The sequence below is a fragment of the Cydia pomonella genome, chromosome 22 (assembly GCF_033807575.1).
Source record: "Cydia pomonella isolate Wapato2018A chromosome 22, ilCydPomo1, whole genome shotgun sequence".
Lineage (NCBI taxonomy): Eukaryota > Metazoa > Arthropoda > Insecta > Lepidoptera > Tortricidae > Cydia > Cydia pomonella.
In genome coordinates, this window is record NC_084724.1 from 4,695,648 (window position 1) to 4,714,832 (window position 19,185).

At 39.8% G+C, this 19,185-nt stretch overlaps 2 protein-coding genes across 3 annotated transcripts; one reads left to right on the top strand and one right to left on the bottom strand.

The window, feature by feature from the left end:
- Positions 1-1,794: 1,794 nt before the first annotated feature.
- Positions 1,795-13,485, bottom strand: LOC133530356 (EARP and GARP complex-interacting protein 1). Its single transcript, XM_061868265.1, has 9 exons — positions 13,301-13,485; positions 12,977-13,111; positions 12,409-12,555; positions 11,950-12,036; positions 11,439-11,627; positions 10,512-10,636; positions 4,105-4,206; positions 3,230-3,355; positions 1,795-1,985 (listed from the first exon to the last, which is right to left on the bottom strand). Exons 1-9 carry the CDS (start codon positions 13,340-13,342, stop codon positions 1,823-1,825), a joined length of 1,116 nt encoding a protein of 371 aa, XP_061724249.1. The 5' UTR covers positions 13,343-13,485; the 3' UTR covers positions 1,795-1,822.
- A 360-nt stretch (positions 13,486-13,845) lies between these two features.
- On the top strand, positions 13,846-18,968 carry LOC133530136 (putative nuclease HARBI1). 2 transcript variants are annotated; one of them, XM_061867987.1, is made up of 4 exons: positions 13,846-13,944; positions 15,207-15,347; positions 16,720-16,966; positions 17,898-18,968. In XM_061867987.1, the coding sequence occupies exons 1-4, from the start codon at positions 13,904-13,906 to the stop codon at positions 18,357-18,359; spliced, it is 891 nt and encodes a 296-aa protein (XP_061723971.1). In that variant the 5' UTR covers positions 13,846-13,903; the 3' UTR covers positions 18,360-18,968. The 2 variants fall into 2 exon arrangements, with proteins under 2 accessions (XP_061723971.1, XP_061723970.1); XM_061867986.1 differs by lacking the exon at positions 13,846-13,944 and adding an exon at positions 13,961-14,340.
- The last annotated feature ends 217 nt before the right edge of the window (positions 18,969-19,185 follow it).

Genomic DNA, 19,185 nt, shown 5'->3' on the forward strand with positions numbered 1-19,185 from the left:
CCAAGACGCGCGAGCATACCTTGTTACGCGCCCGGCCCGCCCCGGGCCGCGGCCGGCCGGTCGGCGACACCTCCTCGTAACTCATGAGGCCCTGGTACTTGCTAGTTGCTAAATTATTTTTTTGGACAGTTTTTTCTCAATTTTGGCCACCGTAGCCTACGGAGACTAACAAGCAACGCTAAGCGGTCTTCGTAGTCTATGGGTGTTGCTATATTACGGGTGTCACATGCGTGTTTCTGACTTATGAAGTAATTATTTTTACTATGCAACCAAATGAATATTTTGTAAGTTTGTTAGGTTGGTAGCCATTAATCGCAGTAACGTTATAGCTTATAAAAGCACAAGAGCTTTTATGAGGAATAGACAATATAGACTTTTCTTGAAACCTTTTATGTATGTTCTTATATTCGTGTTAGTGAATGCATAAATGACAGATAACAGTAGAGGAGTAGGAAATAGTACATTACGATACAAGTGCGAAAAATAGGAAATTCGAAACGAGTGGCGATAAATTAAAACACGACCGAAGGGAGTGTTTTAAATCGACACGAGTTGCGAATTACCTATTTGCACATGTATCGTACAACGTTTTACAGTACATATGGCCCTTTAAATGTTTGACACAGTAACGTAATATGCTAATTTGCGCACTAGTGCGGTAAAGTAGCACCATATGTACTGTAAAGTTATATTTAAGGAACTACTAGTGGCCGTGTTCGTTAATACGCGACCCAATAATGTACGACCTATACACCAACTATACACTTAAAGTGAGACCAAGCTAAGTTGGCAGCGATTTAAATAACACTTGCACGATCTGGTCTATCAAAATCGCTACCAACTTAGCTCGGTCTAACTCTAGTGAGTATTGTACCTATTCTTTGCTCTGAATTTGCATCAAAATGTACCTAAATCATTTATTAGAATGACGCTTACGCTTACATATCCTTCTCTACACCTGTGATTTCACTACAAAGTCACTGTCTGTGTGTATGTTTGCTATAAACTCAAAAACTACTGAACGGATTTTCATGCGGATTTCACTTATCAATATGCTAAAAATTAATGCCTTGCGTGAGACCTGAACTCACGGCATCTGGTTCGATACTCCAGCGCTCTGCCAACTGAGCCACCAAGACTTCATCCATAGCCAGCAAATTTTCCCACCAATACTTAACAGCATCGTTCGCAGACGTTTCTGCTTGTTAAAAATTAATTTAATATATTAATTTAATTGGACGACCGGTTTGGCCCAGTGGGTAGTGACCCTGCCTACGAAGCTGATGGTCCCGGGTTCAAATCCTGGTAAGGGCATTTATTCGTGTGATGAGCATGGATATTTGTTCCTGAGTCATGGGTGTTTTCTTTGTATTTAGGTATTTATAAATATTTATATATTATATATATCGTTGTTTAAGTACCCTGAACACAAGCCTTATTGAGCTTACTGTGGGACTTAGTCAATTTGTGTAATAATGTCGTATAATATTTATTTATTTATTTATATAGGGATTCTTGAGGAAGGTTTAGGTGTATAATTTGTTAAGGTTTTGTGTAACCCGTGCAAAGCCGGGGCGCGTCGCTAGTTTTTATATATTGCGTACTCTAAAATGACAGCTTGATTGGCTAACATTCACTACCTAATCTTCCTGTTTTTGTAGCAATATTGTACTAAAATGGCACTGGTCGGACAAAATAGAATAATCGAACAGTTTCTGGAATATAAAAATAGAGCTCACTTTGTAATTTCCTAAAAGTGTGTATTTTTTATTAAATTCTCAAAAAACGAACAAATGTAATATAAATATGCATTTTATTGATGTTACAAAAGTAATTTATATTTGAAATGTCTAGGCACGCGGCTGAGCACGAGGCGCGCGTCGCAGCTCAGGCTGGCGAAGGTCCAGGGCTCCGCGGAGCTCCACTCGCAGCAATACACCGAGTCTTCGTGCTGCTCATATGATTGAAGGACTCCGTCTTCTAACCTGGATAAACAAAGTCAACATTGTGTTAGAAATGTTATTTACACTATACGCTCTTGAATTTGACAGCCGTACAAAGTTTAACCGGATGGTCTCATCGTAAGATCAGTGCTCGAAGTCGCCAGCAACATGCTGAGATATGAGCCCGTTCGTGGCACTTTCTCCTTTTTTTAAGCCTTTATTTAACTTGCCCAGTTAGTATGTATGTTAGTGTGGCTCAAATCTTGGAAGCTAGATTTGACTAACTTCCCGATCTCCAATTGAGCTCAATGAGGATGGCAATGCAATACTAAGAGGACATGGAGCTGATCTGATGGAGACAGGAGGTAGCCATAGGAACTTTGTGCTAAAACAAGGCAAACTGATTGTGTTTGGGGCTGCTAGATTTGTGTCGATGCCTGCGGAAGGAAGAGTACAGTCAGCGATAAAAGTTAGTACCAAAAATTTATTTTTTGCCAAAAACTTATTATATTTTGTATAGTTTTCTATATAGATCATTTCTATTCTATTCTAAAGTCTATTGTACAAATTTTGTATGTACATAATTTGATATAATGTCTGTTCTTCCATCTGTTAACATCATTTTTGTCAAGAACGCAAGTAGTTGTCGATGGACCATTTATTATGGGGCGACACGTGAATAGGTTACGAAATGCGACCTATAGGGACCGTGCGCGTTGGAGGGTCTGCCATCTTGTGGCCTGAATCGGAACCATAAACATGTACATTCACACTTCATGCCAAAGCAAGTGCTGCCATCTACAATTATCGTACGTTTTCTTTTGCATAGTAGGTTCTGACATCGTGTGGGTTACTTTGGAAGCATAAAATTCACATTTACACCTCGCGTCCAAAAATCTGACGTCTTCTGTGCTGCTCCCTATAGAAGAGAACAGCGGGACAGCTGGACATACAACAGCATTTTCTCGCGCTTTACGCTCTCTCGGGTAACTCTATTTATATTCTGGCAAACCCCATTTGCTGGTAGAAAAAGGTGCGAAATTCAAATTTTCTATGGGAGAACACTTCTTCTGGCCTGCATTTTTTAAATATGCCGAAAAAGGGTTTCTAAAGTAGGCAGCGATTTTGTTAGCCCAGCCTCTGCAAGTGTTAAGTAAACGTCATAAATTCATAGAAGTTTCACGTTTAAAATAACACTTGCACAAAATCGCTGCCAACTTATCTTGATCTGTCTCTACTGGCGGAAATGGCTTGCGAAACTATAGTTATGCTAATGCAGTAGTTACACAGGCTTGTCGGTGTCGGCGGCGTCGCGACACACGCTGGCGGCGGCCGTGAGCAGCGCGCGCGCGTCCGAACTGCCCGTCAGGAGCAGCTGCTCGTGGTACGAGTTGTAGCGCACCGTCCATACCCTGCCACAGAACGATAACAGTCTGGCAATCAAGTTTTGTCTATAAAAGTAGATAAAAACTATATACTTATACTAATCCTTCTTTTTGAGGCTATAATTATAATCCTAGCACAAGAAATAGACAGTGTTATTTTTTCCACACCTACGTACCTTTTATTGATGCTTTTTGTTCTTTTCATTTTTATTTTGGTGTTACTATTGTTTCTATATTTTTTTGTTCCTATGTGTGTATTTGTGGCAAGCGAATAATTTATCTATCTATCTATCTACACGTCAAGATTGCTTACCTTCTTTGTAATGCTAAAAAAGCGGCCAAGTACGGAGTCGGACTCGCGCACCGAGGGTTCCGTACAAACCTGTAGGTATATATTATTATATGTTGTAACTAAAAATTTGCGGTTTTCGCATTTTTTTCCTTTATCTGTGCTATAGGACATTGCGTCGTACCAAATTTCAAGATTTTGAGTTCACGGAAAGTACCCTGTAGGTTTTGATTCCCTTGCGAGTTGCGGCATAAACGGCTGTATCTTTTGATTGCGTTGGCTAAAAGTTTTTTTTTTTTTCACAGCTCCAAGGGACAGTAGACCTGAGTATTTGATACGCGTTCCTGAGAAAAAGGGTCTTGACAGACAGACAGACGGACGGACGGACGGACAACAAAGTGATCCTATAAGGGTTCCGTTTTTTCCTTTCGAGGTACGGAACCCTAAAAACGAACTGTAGTATGTGGCTGAGAAAAAATAGTTTTACCAGTGAGAGTGGTCCTGGCGGCTAAATATCGGCTCCTTGCCGCTCCGGTAGTCCCAGATATTGAGCGCGCCGTCGTCACCCGCGCTAGCGACGTGGAATTGTCTGTGAAAACAGGACAGAAGATATAGGTCTACCATATAGGTAAGTCCAGAGCTTCGTGTTCCTGGACACTAACACTTTGTGCAGGGCAGCGCTGGAGACCCGAAGTGCAAAAAGCGGCCAAGTGCGAGTCGGACTCGCCCATGAAGGGTTCCTTTATGACGTATTAAAAAAACTACTTAAACTATAAATCTCGTTCAACATTTTACCACTTTGGCCACACATTTTACCACTTTGGTAGTGTCTCTCGCGCAAACTATTCACTTTAGAAAAAAAATATATTAGGAACCTAAATATCATTTTTCAAGACCTATCCATAGATACCCCACACGTATGGGTTTGACGAAAAAAATTTTTTTTTTAATTTTATGACGTATTAAAAAAAACTACTCACTAGATCTCGTTCAAAACAATTTTCGTTAGAAGTTTGCATCGTAATGTATATCATATATTTTTTTTAGATTTTTCATTCTGTTATTTTAGAAGTTACAGGGGGGGGGACACACTTTTTTTTACTTTGGGAGGTTCTCTCGCGCAAACTATTCAGTTTAGAAAAAAATGATATTAGAAACCTTAATATCATTTTTGAAGACCTATCCATAGATACCCCACATGTATGGGTATGTTGAAAAAAAAAATTTTTTTTTAATTTCATGACGTATTAAAAAAAAACTACTTACTAGATCTCGTTCAAACCAATTTTCGGTGGAAGTTTACATGGCAATGTATATCATATATTTTTTTTAGATTTTTCATTCTGTTATTTTAGAAGTTACGGGGGGGGGGGGGGACACACTTTTTTTTACTTTGGGAGGTTCTCTCGCGCAAACTATTCAGTTTAGAAAAAAATGATATTAGAAACCTTAATATCATTTTTGAAGACCTATCCATAGATACCCCACATGTATGGGTATGTTGAAAAAAAAAATTTTTTTTTAATTTCATGACGTATTAAAAAAAAACTACTTACTAGATCTCGTTCAAACCAATTTTCGGTGGAAGTTTACATGGCAATGTATATCATATATTTTTTTTTAGATTTTCATTCTGTTATTTTAGAAGTTACGGGGGGGGGGGGACACACATTTTACCACTTTGGAAGTGTCTCTCGCGCAAACTATTCATTTTAGAAAAAAATGATATTAGAAACCTCAATATCATTTTTGAAGACCTATCCATAGATACCCCACACGTATGGGTTTGATGAAAAAAGATTTTTTGAGTTTTAGTTCTAAGTATGGGGAACCCCCAAAATTTATTGTTTTTTTTTCTATTTTTGTGTGAAAATCTTAATGCGGTTCATAGAATACATCCACTTACTAAGTTTGAACAGTACAGCTCTTATAGTTTCGGAAAAAAGTGGCTGTGACAGAATCGGACAGACAGACGGACATGACGAATCTATAAGGGTTCCGTTTTTTGCCATTTGGCTACGGAACCCTAAAAAGACCTTAGCGAACTCGCCGCCGTCGACTGGACAGAAACGTGTTTGGACAAAGAAGCATGGCGGTCTTTGGTGTCGGAGACCAAGATCCACTTCGGGTCGCTGCGCCACAGCAGTAAGTAGTATAGGTAACAGAAGGCGGTTGGGAAGAAGTTATTATGGACAATCACGGACTGCTTAAGAGCTTGGCTGTGTGAAGCCGATTCGTAATATGTCATAGAGAAAAATCTAGTCCGGTGTCTTGTTAGTCGATATGTTATAGAAACAGTAACATGATTGCAATTTTACTAGTTAGGGTTGAAATATTACGTGTTGAAGTTGAAATACATATTACCTGTTAAAAGAATTGAAATAGTTGTATGTGCGCGTTCTCTATGCTCCAGGCAGGTTTGCCATCTCGAAGGCTTTTTTATATGTATGTATTGTTAGGGTTGAAATGTTACGTTGGGGTTGAAATGTTACGTTGGGGTTGAAATGTTACCTAACAGCTAACACCGATACCGTTAACAAGAGACCTGGATTTCAACCCTAACGGTATCGGTGTTAGCTGTTTTATATGCGTATCTTGTAGGGTTGAAATGTCACATGTTGGGGTGTTATGTTAGCTGCGAGGATTGAAATCCAAGGTCTTCTAGCTGTCTGTGTGCTCCAGGCGGGTATACTGTCTCGAAGATTTTTTTTCATATAAAAAAGGCATGATAAGGTTGAAACGTTACATATTGTGGTCAAAATGTCACCTGTTTGGGTTGAAATCCAGATCTTTTGTTAGTTGTCTGTGGGCGCTCTCTATGCTCCATGCGGCCTTAACGCCGTCGCTGCGTGTGTCGAAACATTTTATATGCGTGTCTTGTTAAGGTTGAAACGTTGCATATTATGGTTTTTACGACCAGTTTGGCCCAGTGGGTAGTGACCCTGCCTACGAAGCCGATGGTCCCGGGTTCAAATCCTGGTAAGGGCATTTATTCGTGTGATGAGCATGGATATTTGTTCCTGAGTCATGGGTGTTTTCTATGTATTTAAGTATTTCTAAATATTTATATATTATATATATATATATATAGTATTTAATACTTTATTTACTACTATAACAATATACATAAACTAGCCATAAAATAAAACTACTTAAAAATTAAACTAATATTAAATAAAACTAAAATTAAAAGATATACTAATAAACAAATTAGTTATAAAAAGAATACCCCTTCTAAAGCCTCCGCCTGCGGCAAAGATCCCATAACGCTGGCCGCGTTACCTCTCTGTATTGCCAGGGATATACGCTGGGAGAGGTAAGCGCCCTATGGTCTCCAGTGGCGTCGATCAGCCGTGCCGACAGGGCCCCCATGAATGTTTTCATGTCCGCCGACCAAGGTCCCATTGTCTCCACAGCAAGCGCCGCAAACTCATAATCTTGCAGTAAAGATGAGTATTTGCGGCGCTTGAGTAGTTGGGCCTGGTCGGCAGCAGCGCCGGCTTGTGCGCGGGTAGCCTGGATGTGGGACAGCGCAAAGGTGTCTACGCATGTGGCGTCCCACACCAAAGGCCTACCCAGTCTCCACGGCACCAATGTGGCTCCGTCCGGTCGCTTGCCATCGTCTCTCGCCATGCCTGTGGGTTCTAAAGTAGCAGGCACAGAGACGGTAGCAAGCGACCGCCGAACCAGATCATTAATAGTGCCGTGGCGATATAATCGGCCGGCGCTTTTGGTGCATGAGAGGCCATGTCGGCCTAGCCAGTCCACGTCCTTGCCGCATGCACAGGTATGGGCGGAGCATATTTTGGCTCCAATTCGCAGGCAGACCGAAATCCTCAACGTATTTTTGTCCAAAACCGTGCCAATATTGCGCGAAGGCAAAGCGTTCAGCCAGAGTCCCGATTCATTAGTAGAGACAGCTAGTAGGCGGGCGCGATCTGAGTCGTCCGGACTATTTTCTATAAGAGAAGCGTGAGTTGCTTTAAGACCAGGGATATCCCAAACTCTCTGGATATGTTTCGTGGCCGGGACATCCGCTCCAGAGCAGGTATTGCACCAAGCACTTTCCGCCTCCGCCAGGCTCGCTATCTCAGTGCCGGATATCTGAGGAAGATTTAAGATTTTACCGGCTAGAGACAGCGAGCTGTAAGCGGAGGATAAAAATGCGGGCAAGGCCACACTGGTCGAGGAGCGGACACCCAGGCCACCGAGTCGGACAGGGAGAACCGCTTGGGACCATGATCTGGCGTCGAAGTTGATATTTAGAATCTTGGAAAGGGTGTTTTGGAGGGTGCTGTCAATTGACGAAAGTGTGGTGGGGTATTTCCATATCGGACAGCATCGAAGTAAATACATGAATTTGGGGGTGAAGAGACAAAAACGGATTATGAAAAGGGCCATGTGGGGATTTATTTCGAAAAGCAAGTTAGAGGTGCAGTTAAATAAGTTTAATTTGCAATTAATAACTGGATTGATGGCTTGGTCAAAAATCGGTGAACCTAAAAGTGTAAGAGATGAATGGGAATGAACGGAGATGTTGGGCAAAATGGTGTTAAAGTTTGTGAGAATTTCGATTTTTTTTTCTGATGATAGGTGGTTGGGTATGAAAATTTCGCATTTTGTGAAATTGAGGGAGAGGCCTAAGTCTGAGAATTTATCTATTATTACTTGCAAATCCTGTAAGACTGTGGCGGCATCCCCGCCAAGAGAGCCGTCATCCAGATACCATAAGTTAAATTTAGAATTTAGGTTTGAGATAATCGGTTGAATAGCCAAACTGAAAATTGCGGGTCCAAGCGGGTCTCCCTGTTGGCAACCGGTACTTGACAAAATAGTTTTGTCGCCAAAGAGTAATTTTGTAGGTGCCCCGTAACACTGCCATAGGTAAGCGTAAGTTTCTGGAAGGTATTTTTTTACCTCTGTTAGGAGGGCACCACGGTTAACCGAATTGAAAGCGTTTTTTACGTCAATTTTTATAAATACCTCATAGTCCGGTCGGCTCAAAAAGGTCCGCGCGGCGTGCACGGCTGCTTCACAACCGCTCTTGACACCAAAACCCAACTGCCGAGGCTTAAATATATTGGTCAACTTCTGATTATATTTTCGGCAGCAGAGTTTTGATGCCAAGCGTCTTAAAGTGCAGCCGACAGCGATAGGACGGATGCCACCATCTTTTTTTGCCAAAGCAATGAGATTGGCACCGTAGAGAAGTGGGACGATTTCGGCGTTTACCTGACCTGCTAACATTAAGTTTATAAGCGCGGTCAGTTCTTTAAGTAGGGCTGATCCCGTGTCCCCAGTAGGTGTTGTGATCAGGTCTTTCAGGTGTTGGGGGGAAAGACCATCGAGTCCACCTGCAGAACCATTGGGGAACGAAAGAATTGCTTGTTGCACTTCATCTTCCGAAACGGTTAGACCTATATCGCCTGGGACGGGGGGGTCTGGTAGCTGGGTGGGAGATGGGGGAGCCGGATGTTTATCTTTGAGGGCGGCAAAGGTTTCTGGTGAATGCGACGCCAAGTCATCGTTAGAGAAGAGTAGTCGTGCCGCTCCACTCACGTCCCCGTCTGAAATTTTGTTTTCAATTGATCTGATTTTCGAGTATGGCCGATGGTTATTAAAATCAATTGGGCGGTTTAGTTGGCTGGGGGGTGGTAGGTTGATTGAATTATTTTTTATTTGATTGGTTAAAGATGTCTTGCTGGATTTTTGGGCGTGTAAGGCAGAATAAGAGAACGTGAGCAGGCGGTCCCAAGCATGGGTAGTATTCTCTTTGACGACCTTGGCGACGCATTCTGAAAGGGAGTTCGCTACGGTTCTACGGGCCCCGCGGGGTATTCTTTTTACAACTGCCACATGCTTTTTCAGAAATCCTAGTCTATCCGCAAGAAAAGAGGAGCTATTGGAACTGTCCGCTGTTAAGGGCGTAGGCTGTGAAGCGCTCGCCTGTGGGAGATTAACGGCAATACGGGTGCCATGACGACGAGCTGTATGGATTGCGAGTCCCTTTTGACCCTTATATAGCTTGTTGTCTACACAGAAGGGACATTCCAATAGCTCCACTGAGGATATGCTGCAAGGCTGTGTTGGCATGAAAAATAGGGAATAAAAAAATACCTGTCTCTCTAACAATAAATACAATAAAAAATAATACCTATTTATCTAACAATTAATAAAATATAAATACCTACTAACTAAGAACGGGCTCAGCAACGGTCAAAGCCGAACGGTTACCTATTTAGAATGCGTTCAGATCGCAGTAAAGCACGGCAAAAAATATTAGATGCGGATACTATTGATTTCGAATTACAACTGCGAAATTATTAAAATTCATAGAATACTATCAAAATGTAAACAAACAGCAATGTTGACAGCAGTTGAAGTTTCAAAAACTTGTCGATGCGCATGTGGTGTTCCGGTGTTGTCTTGGCGACGACCAATCGAATGAGGATATGTGGCGGCTGACGCCGGCGCGCTGCGCAGGGCAATGGCTGAGGCACCGTGTATGAGAACGTACTGACACTCCTGTCAATATGCAAAGCCAAAGGGAGTTTCGCAGATTACGGCGGCAGGGGAGTCCTCCGCACGCTGCCCACACTCGTAGAACCTCACACCAACATCTAGACTGGTATCGATAAGTTTAAAATGTATGCATGTTCATAATTCCACTAATTATGAGATTTTAAAAGCAGAGACGTTAGTTGTTATTGTTGTCAATTTGGCGTTTTTTTTTTTTTTTTTTTTTTTTTTTTTTTTTTTTATATATATCGTTGTCTAAGTACCCTCAACACAAGCCTTATTGAGCTTACTGTGGGACTTAGTCAATTTGTGTACTAATGTCCTATAATATTTATTTATTTATTATTATTATATTTATTATGGTTGAAATGTTACCTGTTAGGGTTGAAATCCAGATCTCTTGTTAGTTGTCTGTGGGCGTTCTCTATGCTCCAGGCGGGCTTACCGCCGTCGGCGCGTGTGTCAAAACATTTTATATGTGTGTCTTGTAGTAGCGCGAACTAAAACAATATTGATTTATATGTTAAATTTCAATAATTCATACTCCTGACTACTAGAAGGCGAAAAGGAAGGGGTATTGAAATATTCCACTCTGCCATAGAGAAATAAGTAAGCATGGAGTGCTCACTCGATACATCAGTTTTCTTACCAAAACGCTTATTATTTTCGTAGTCGATATCTAGTCAAGCGGATTTATCAGTACCGCTACTTAACACTAGATGTCACGAGTGTCGCGACTGACGAAAAGTGTATTGGTCAACAATTTACAACTAATATTACAAGCAGAATGAGTTGAAAATAGAGTTCCGGTTATAATACTATAGCTAAAAATTGTTGAGCATTAGACTTTTCGTTCTTCGCGACATCTATTGTCAAGTAGCGTCTAAATCAGCCCTAAAGGAGGTATCTTAAAACAACTTAATGATGCTATTCAGGATAATTCATGCACGGAATAGCACCATCTAGCGTTCGATTATCTGACCGGAGCGTGTTGGTGCGGGTTCTACTTGCCGCTGGAGAGAGCTCTATTATCAAGTGTTTGCTCAGATTGACAGAGTACTCAGAGTTTAAGGTAACCTGAGCATATTGGTGTGGGTTCGTCATGACACAGAATTTGGTTTATGGAACATTATTCTAAGAAAAATGTTAGTAGTGCCATTTATAATACACATATTCAACACCATCTAGTGTTAGTTTTGGTAACTAGTCCAACAGCTGGGGTAATTATCCAAGAAAATCTTGATAACGCGATGTAGGATTTTTCCTATTATGGACAACGCCATCTATCGTTAAGTTGGGTACCTGAGCGTGTTGGTGCGGGTTCCACTTGCCGCCGGTGAGCTTGGGCCGCGCGCGCGCGTCGGGCGCCGCGCGCGCCAGCACGGCGCCGGCCGCCAGGTCCCGCACGCACATGTGCGACTCGTACACCACCCCGATGCGGTTGGCGTCGGTGGAGTGCCATTCGGCGCAGCGGACTTCTTCTTCTGGTTTCTGTTTGTGAATAATCAACGAGGTTTTGTCACTTTTCTTTATTGTAATTCTGATCTAAGCATGTTACTATTATGAAAAAAAAATCGCTTATATAACCAACCGCTGCTTTAAAGAATTCAATTTAAACTAAATATTTATGACTGTATTTGATTAAGGTTTATTTAGGGTAAAAACACATGCTTAGGAATTTTGTTTAATTGTGAGAATCCTCCATAATCCCATAATGTTAAAGCCCATTTTCGAAATTACATGAATGTCCTGACTACACAACTATTGCAATGCAATATATGTAAAACTTGTAAGAAATACAACACTTCTTCACCTCCGGAGTGATGGTTTGTAGTTGCACCAAATCCTCAGCATTCCTGCTTTGCAGTGCGCTCAGGTCGTCCAAGTCCTTTGGTATAACCTGTAATGTAAAACAAGAAATATAATCAGTGGTGTAGCTAGGCATGGATGGAACGGCATCACACACAACGGGGTCCCGCGGGAGCTAACACTTAATTACCTTGGGCTTGGGGATATACATTGAAAGAAAAGAGCCTCTTGCAGATGCAACTTCCCACACTGCTACATTGGTTCACACTATGCCAGTGTATATAGGTACTTTAGACAAAGACCATCCAATTTTAACCATAAAACTCCTGAGGCTAAAATACATACTTATATCAATCATTCAACCTCCTAATGTAGTTGGTAATGACCCTGCCTGTTAAGCTCAAGGTCCTGGGATTGAATCCCATTAAGGGTAACCTCAAATACAGATTATCTATGGAGTTACCTCAACTGTGGGTAGCTTGTAAACAGAGACGCCCATAGCACACTGAGCAGCCACTGGGTCATATGCATTGTGTACTGTCAGCAATGTGGCGGCATCATGAGGTGAACATCGTAATTGCCAGATTTCTCCAATCTCATGCTTGAATACCTGAAAAAGTAAACAGGAACAGGAAGTTAAATAAATAAATAAACTAAATATCATAGGGATATTCTTACACAAGTTGGGTAAGTACAGTAAGCCAAGAGGCTTGTGTTGTGGGTATTCAGACAACAATATATATAATATACAAATACTTAAATACATAGAAAATATCCATGACTCAGGAACAAATATTTGTGCTCATCACACAAATGCCCTCACCGGGATTCGAATCCAGGACCATTGGCTTCAAGGCAGGATCATTACCCACTAGGCCAGACCTGTTGTCGAATCGAATCTTGTTGTTTGTATGCTAGATCAGTGGTGAGCCCATAATTTTATTGACATTGCAACACAGAACCTATAGGGTGAAAATATAGGATACATTACCCTTTTGTCCAAGTAATGTGTATTTTCTTGCAGTTCATACCTTAGTATGTAAAGCGCCCGTATCCTCTTCTAGCTCGACGACATGAACCTGGTTCGTACCGGGCTTCAGGCTCTGTGTACCGATGAGAAAACGAATCGCATCGTTTTCCCCATACTGCGGCGACAGCGCCCGAGTCTGACCAAAATATCAACCACAATTTGAATTAAGTTATAACAGGTTAAAGTAAAACAAGTAATAAAAACGTCAAGTTGTAAAAAAAGTTACTCAAGCAAGTAATATCCAGGTTCATTTGAAATTATACTTCGGTACGAAAAAAATAAGTAATGGCGCTAATGGCTGATTAAAATGATAAGGAATCCTTACCTGGTGTTCTAGACCGTATATGATAGAATTTCCTTCATCCATGTTCAATGTATTGAAGCAATAAAATTAGGTTTAAATGGTAGTATCTTGTAAAAACATTATTTATTGTTAAATTTGACTCAATCGATGAATTCGATGAGTCGATGACGTCCTTTGACGTTGACATTCACAGGTGACTTTGACATTGTCTGACTTTCCATTCCACGCAAGAAAGATATAAAAAAATATATATAATATGCATAATTACATTAAAATGAGTAATAATACAACTGTAATGCAGAATTCATATATAATTTTGTGTGATATTAAAAATCAAAGATCTCATTTTTTTACAAACAACTTTTTTTACTTTATAACAAATAAATAATTTGGAATTTGGAACTTTTCTTTGGAAAAATATAAATAAACTTGCGGATTTTTGTTTATATACCTATCTGGAAAACGGAACGCGTAGATTATTGTAGGGATGTAAAGAAATAATCGATCAGAAAAGAAACCATCGATTCTGCTACTGATAAATTCGAAAAATACTTCCTTGACTACCTCGTTGCAATAATCGCTCCAAATCGAAATCAATAATTAGACTCATCACTACACATTAAAATGGTGACAGCTGACACAGCTGTCAAAGCACCGGTATTTTGGTAATTGTTTTTGTTTATGATGTAAAATCAGTGTAAAATAAAAACATTAGAATTATAGATAATATTATTTAAGTTATGAATTGTTAAATAACTGTGTTATATTCTTTAACGCCTTCATAGAGGCCTGATACAATTAAAGTACTGTAAAGAAAAGTTGCGGTTTTGCAAAATGAATTCAACCGAACAGCATAGAAAAGAAATAGCCAGAGCCTTGATTCTATGTACTAATGCGTATCTAGAAATGGACATGGACTCCAGTGATGACGACATGGATGTTCTTATACATGAATATGGTATTAGTAGTAATGATAGTCAATCAAAGGATATAGATAGAACTATGGTTACTGCCTTGTCTATACCAAAGTGGAGTGGAGATGAATACAGGATGTTTATTAAGTGAGTTACTTAAAACTGAAAAATCCACGTATAATGTAGTCAGAATAATTAATAGTACTACATACAGAATTCTAGTGGTCTAACAAACCTAAAAATAATAATTAAAACTTTATTTTAATATAAGTATAAGAACTTAGCAAAATGTACTTATGTATGTATGTATATACTTCATTGTACATAGAAATAAAAACATGAAAAACACAGTTACAAAGTAAATTAAATACAACAAATGAGAACTTATCCCTGTATCTCTTCCAGTTAACCTTTGAGGAAATGAGTAGAACAGAAGTAACAATGAAGGAATGACAAAGAAAACAAAAGTGTACATTCACTGAAATGAATGAAATACAAGTTTTGAATACACATTGATACAAATATACATTCATAGAAATATAACCATATAAGAATGAATACATATATAAATATAACATAAATAAAAATAAATAAATATTCAATATAGTATAATATAAATAGGTCTGATTTCGAACCAGAAAAGTAAAGGAAATTAAAAAGTAGAAGTACCCAATGGAACTAGTAAATCGTAACCAAAGTATCGCAAAGGCACAATTTTTTAAACCTCTCCTTGAGTGATAGTAGTTTATTGGTGAATAGTAGTTTAAATAGTATTTTTTTCCTTTGTATATGACATTTATTACAATTGGTATCTCTTTTTTACTTAGGCATTCTTATGATTATGCCATTCACGCTTTTTGTGTATGTCGGTGTAGGTATAGAAAAAACAGATGTTTCCGAGATTCCCGAAATATATAAATATAAAAGAATTGCTCGTTATAGGTATAATATAAGATAATATCATTGAGCTGAGTGCACTGAAACAGCTGATTGAAATACTAGTGGTGTTACAGGATGTCAGCCGAAACTTTGGAGTTTGTGTACCAGCTACTGGCGCCGGGGTTACGCCGCCAGTGCTATGGCATGCCAATGGTCGACGCGCGTCTGCAGATCATGGTCGCCATACACAAGTTGACCTCGTCTAACACTTACAGGTAACATAGGCTACACTTGTGGACAGAATTAGTAAGAATAAATTGACAGTTGCATTACCGTGTTATCCAATCGAACATTCTCGTTTGCTGTGCCTCAGTGGATTGCTATAACGTGATTGGCTGATGAGTTCGCGATTAGGTCTGTGTGGACCCGCCTAATGGTCAACTCACAACTACATGCATGGACTGCACGCTTGCCTCACATTCGTGCATACACGAATCCGTGCTGGCACCATTAATAGTGCCTGTAAGGCCCGTAATATATAAGTCGGGAACTCTACTAGTCTACGGGAACGCGTGGAGGTACCGTGTTGAAATTAAAACTATATACTTACTCAAGTCTATAGCCCCTTGAAACTGTGAAAAAAATCAAACTTCTAAGGTAACGTAAAAAAAGATACAGACGTTTATGCCGTGAAATACGTATATTTTGACTCTCAAGGGAATCAAAATGTATAGGGTACTTCCCGTTGACCTAGAATTATGAAATTGGATAAGTAATATCGTCTTACACTACAAGTTCAGAGAAAACTATTTTGTAGAAAAAAGAAAGCAGTATAACATTTTATCTACAATAACAATGTATATTATATACAGAGGATTACTATAACTAGCTTAAATCTAAAATAGGCCCTTGAGGCATTGTACGGTCACGTCTGAAAATATCGATACAAAAAAGTGCCAAAAATATGTATACACGACTTTACTGCCCATATATTAAGGTGGTGTATACATATTTTTGGCACATTTTTTGTATCGATATTTTCAGACGTGACTGTACCAAGGATGTTGGCGGCATTACCTCGTTGACCTCGTTGTATCGTAACACTGATACGTGAATTAAAAAAGTTAATTTTTACGGAACTCTGGGCGAGTCCGACTCGCACTTGGCCGGTTTTTTGAGGTCTAGTCAGATTTCTATGTTTTTTTTAAATTTATTTAATTAAAAAAAGAATACAGTAGTATTCATAGCCACTTATCTGCCAAAATGCAGAGCATATTATTAAATTATTATTATTGTGTATTAGTATATTCTAAGAGCGCTGGTGGCCTAGCGGTAAGAGCGTTCGACTTGCAATCCGGAGGTTGGGGGTTCAAACCCCGGCTCGTACCAATGAGTTTTACGGAACTTGTGTACGAAATATCATTTGGTATTTACCAGTCGCTTTTCGGTGACGGGAAACATCGTGAGGAAACCGGACTAATCCCAATAAGGCCTAGTTTATTCTCTAGGTTGGAAGGTCAGATGGCAGTCGCTTTGACTGCCATTAGTTGCCAAGCGGACCCCAGGCTCCTATGAGCCGTGGCAAAATGCCGGGACAACGCGAGGAAGATGATGATGTGTTATTCTAATTTGTTGGTTTGGTTCCAGAGACGCGAGCGCCACCTTCGACATGAACAAGTCTACCGGCTACAACTGCACCAACCGAGTGATCAATTTGCTCCATAGCCTCGCACCGGGCTTTATACAGTGGCCTTCCATAGCCCAAGCCAAAGCCATCGCCAAGGATTTTGAGGCTGTTGCTGGCTTTCCAGGGATTGTGGGAAATGTAGGCTGCTGCAGGCTCAGGAAGCTGGATTGTCTGGATAGGGAAGCCAAGGATGACGTGATACTTCAAGTAAAGATATATTTACTTAGTCATCAGTATTTACTTTGTGACTTCTTTGTATCTTTATGTTTAAAAATAAAAGTAAACAAACAATTTGTATTCGGGTAGTTACTCGTATAAGATTTATTGGTTAACCAACCAAATACAAAACCGCCTGGATCTGTGACTGAAAGACCTGACTTTAACCTACATTATTTGATCTTGTAATGTTTTCATCTACTGGCTTAAGGAGCCATTTGAGGGTAGATTATGTTTACTTTTATTTAAATATCTAAAGATACAGAGAATCTTTCTGACGCTGATGACGGTTATATCCGCACCAGCAGGTCCAACGCCGAAGACGGATTAATCCGTCACAGACAACATAGCAACATAGACCTACGTGCATATGCATGAAGTTCAATTTCAGTTTTGACACTTCGGTGACGTGGCGTCCGAGTGATAGCTTTTGTGTTTGACACGGTGCCGAAAAGGTGAAAAAATTGTGGTCACAATTAGACAAAGTGGCCATGACATTTTTGGTTCGATTGCATTAAAAATCGACATCTGACTGTGACTAGTTGTCTGCCATCAGATCAAGAGGTCCTTAAATATGTTGCGATTCAGAGCCCCCAGTGAGTCGAGGATGCTCCGGATTGAATTTCGATTATCGTTTGTAGCTTAGGGAATGCTTAATCCTGTTAGCTAGTTGTGTGTGAGCCGTGTGTTCCGTTAGTGGCATTGTTTCAGCCATATATGATCCACAATAGCTGACGTTTCAAGTCAGTCTTACTGTTTCACCGAGTGAGGTAGACTTCGAACAGCTCTTCCCTCAAGTCACTGCTTTACTGCGTAAAAACAGACTCCCACGAATATACCACTTTTGACCGCAGATTCGGATTTATCCATTTTAGACGGCTTCCCACAGCTATAAGAAACATGAAATTTGTGGTTGTTTCAGGTTATATGTGACACGAAAAAGAGAATAATCCATTGCAACATCGCACCAACCGGCACCGACTATCAATCCGTACTCACACAATACCTCAACGACCAAAAACTCCCAAAACACACCCATTCGATAGCTAATAACACTTACTCACTACAAGAAAACCTCATGGTGTCTTATCAAGAAAATAATCATAAGATATTTAACGAGAAAATTCGTTCGTCTTTTGTCATACCTTACTGTTTAGGTTCTTTATTAGGGCGATTCGAATCGTTGAATCGTGGGTTAACTTTGAATGAGAAATCGAATCAACGGCATATAAATGCGTGCTGTGTGTTACATAATATATGCATATTAAAGGGTGATATTTGGAGTGCGAATGGGGTAGCTTGGGAAATGAAAGAGACGTCAGGCGCTTGTCCGAAAGGTGTGAGGAAGAGAGATGATATTGCTTCTCAACTTTCTATGGGCTGATACCTATAATGGATTCAGATTAGATTGTCAAGAAAATCAGGAGACCATCGTGCCCCTCCATCGTAACGGGTTTAATGTAAGTACTTATTAAAAATCACGACTGGCTTTCTTTCGGCCACGCCGCGTCGCAGTCGCTTAAATATTCATCTTTTTTAAACCGATTTCAAAATGGAGGTTCCCATTTGGATGGAATCTTTTTTTTCTGTTTTATGTGTGTTCCCCGATTTTCAAACGTTGAATGCATTTTTTTTAATTTCAAAGTTTCATTGTCGTTTGATGATGGGATCCTAGAGAAATTGAAGCAACTGTTCAATTTAATGTTGTTTTTTTAAACCGATTTCAAAATGTAGGTTCTAAAATTTGGATGGAATCTTTTTGTTTATTTCTGTTTTATGTGTGTTCCCAGATTTTCAAACGTAGAATGCAATTTTTTTTTTTTAAGTTTCATTGTCGTTGAGTCAGGGTCTGATGATGCGATCCTAGAGAAATTGAGGCAACTGTTCAATTTAATGTCGGCGCACTTAATTGGTTTGACAATAAATATGATGTAATATGTACATTTTGTACACTCATAAAAAATACAATAAAAACCTGCTTTAAATAATTAAATTGCATTGTTTACTTATTAACCCCGTTAATGCGGAAAATGCCGATAAATTAACACTTGTGGCAACACAACAATTTATTGCGTATGACAGCCTATTATGGAATTAGCTAAGGGTTTTTCTTACATCCCTTTGCAATTGCCACAATGATATCTAAGTCGACAACGCAGAGGTCTCGCTTCGCGTACCATAATTTTGCGTTGTTCAGGTCAAGAACATTT

What these genes read in the sequence shown, in the direction of transcription:
- LOC133530356 (XM_061868265.1), bottom strand. Translation starts at nt 13,342, where the DNA reads ATGGATGAAGGAAATTCTATCATATACGGTCTAGAACACCAG. An exon ending in CGGGCGCTTTACATACTAAG is followed by an intron (nt 12,556 to 12,976) that starts GTATGAACTGCA and finishes TTACTTTTTCAG; the next exon opens with GTATTCAAGCATGAGATTGG. An exon ending in CTGGATTTCAACCCTAACAG is followed by an intron (nt 4,207 to 10,511) that starts GTAACATTTCAA and finishes CTGTTTTCACAG; the next exon opens with ACAATTCCACGTCGCTAGCG.
- LOC133530136 (XM_061867986.1), top strand. Translation starts at nt 14,114, where the DNA reads ATGAATTCAACCGAACAGCATAGAAAAGAAATAGCCAGAGCCTTGATT. An exon ending in ACCTCGTCTAACACTTACAG is followed by an intron (nt 15,348 to 16,719) that starts GTAACATAGGCT and finishes GTTTGGTTCCAG; the next exon opens with AGACGCGAGCGCCACCTTCG. An exon ending in AGGATGACGTGATACTTCAA is followed by an intron (nt 16,967 to 17,897) that starts GTAAAGATATAT and finishes TGGTTGTTTCAG; the next exon opens with GTTATATGTGACACGAAAAA.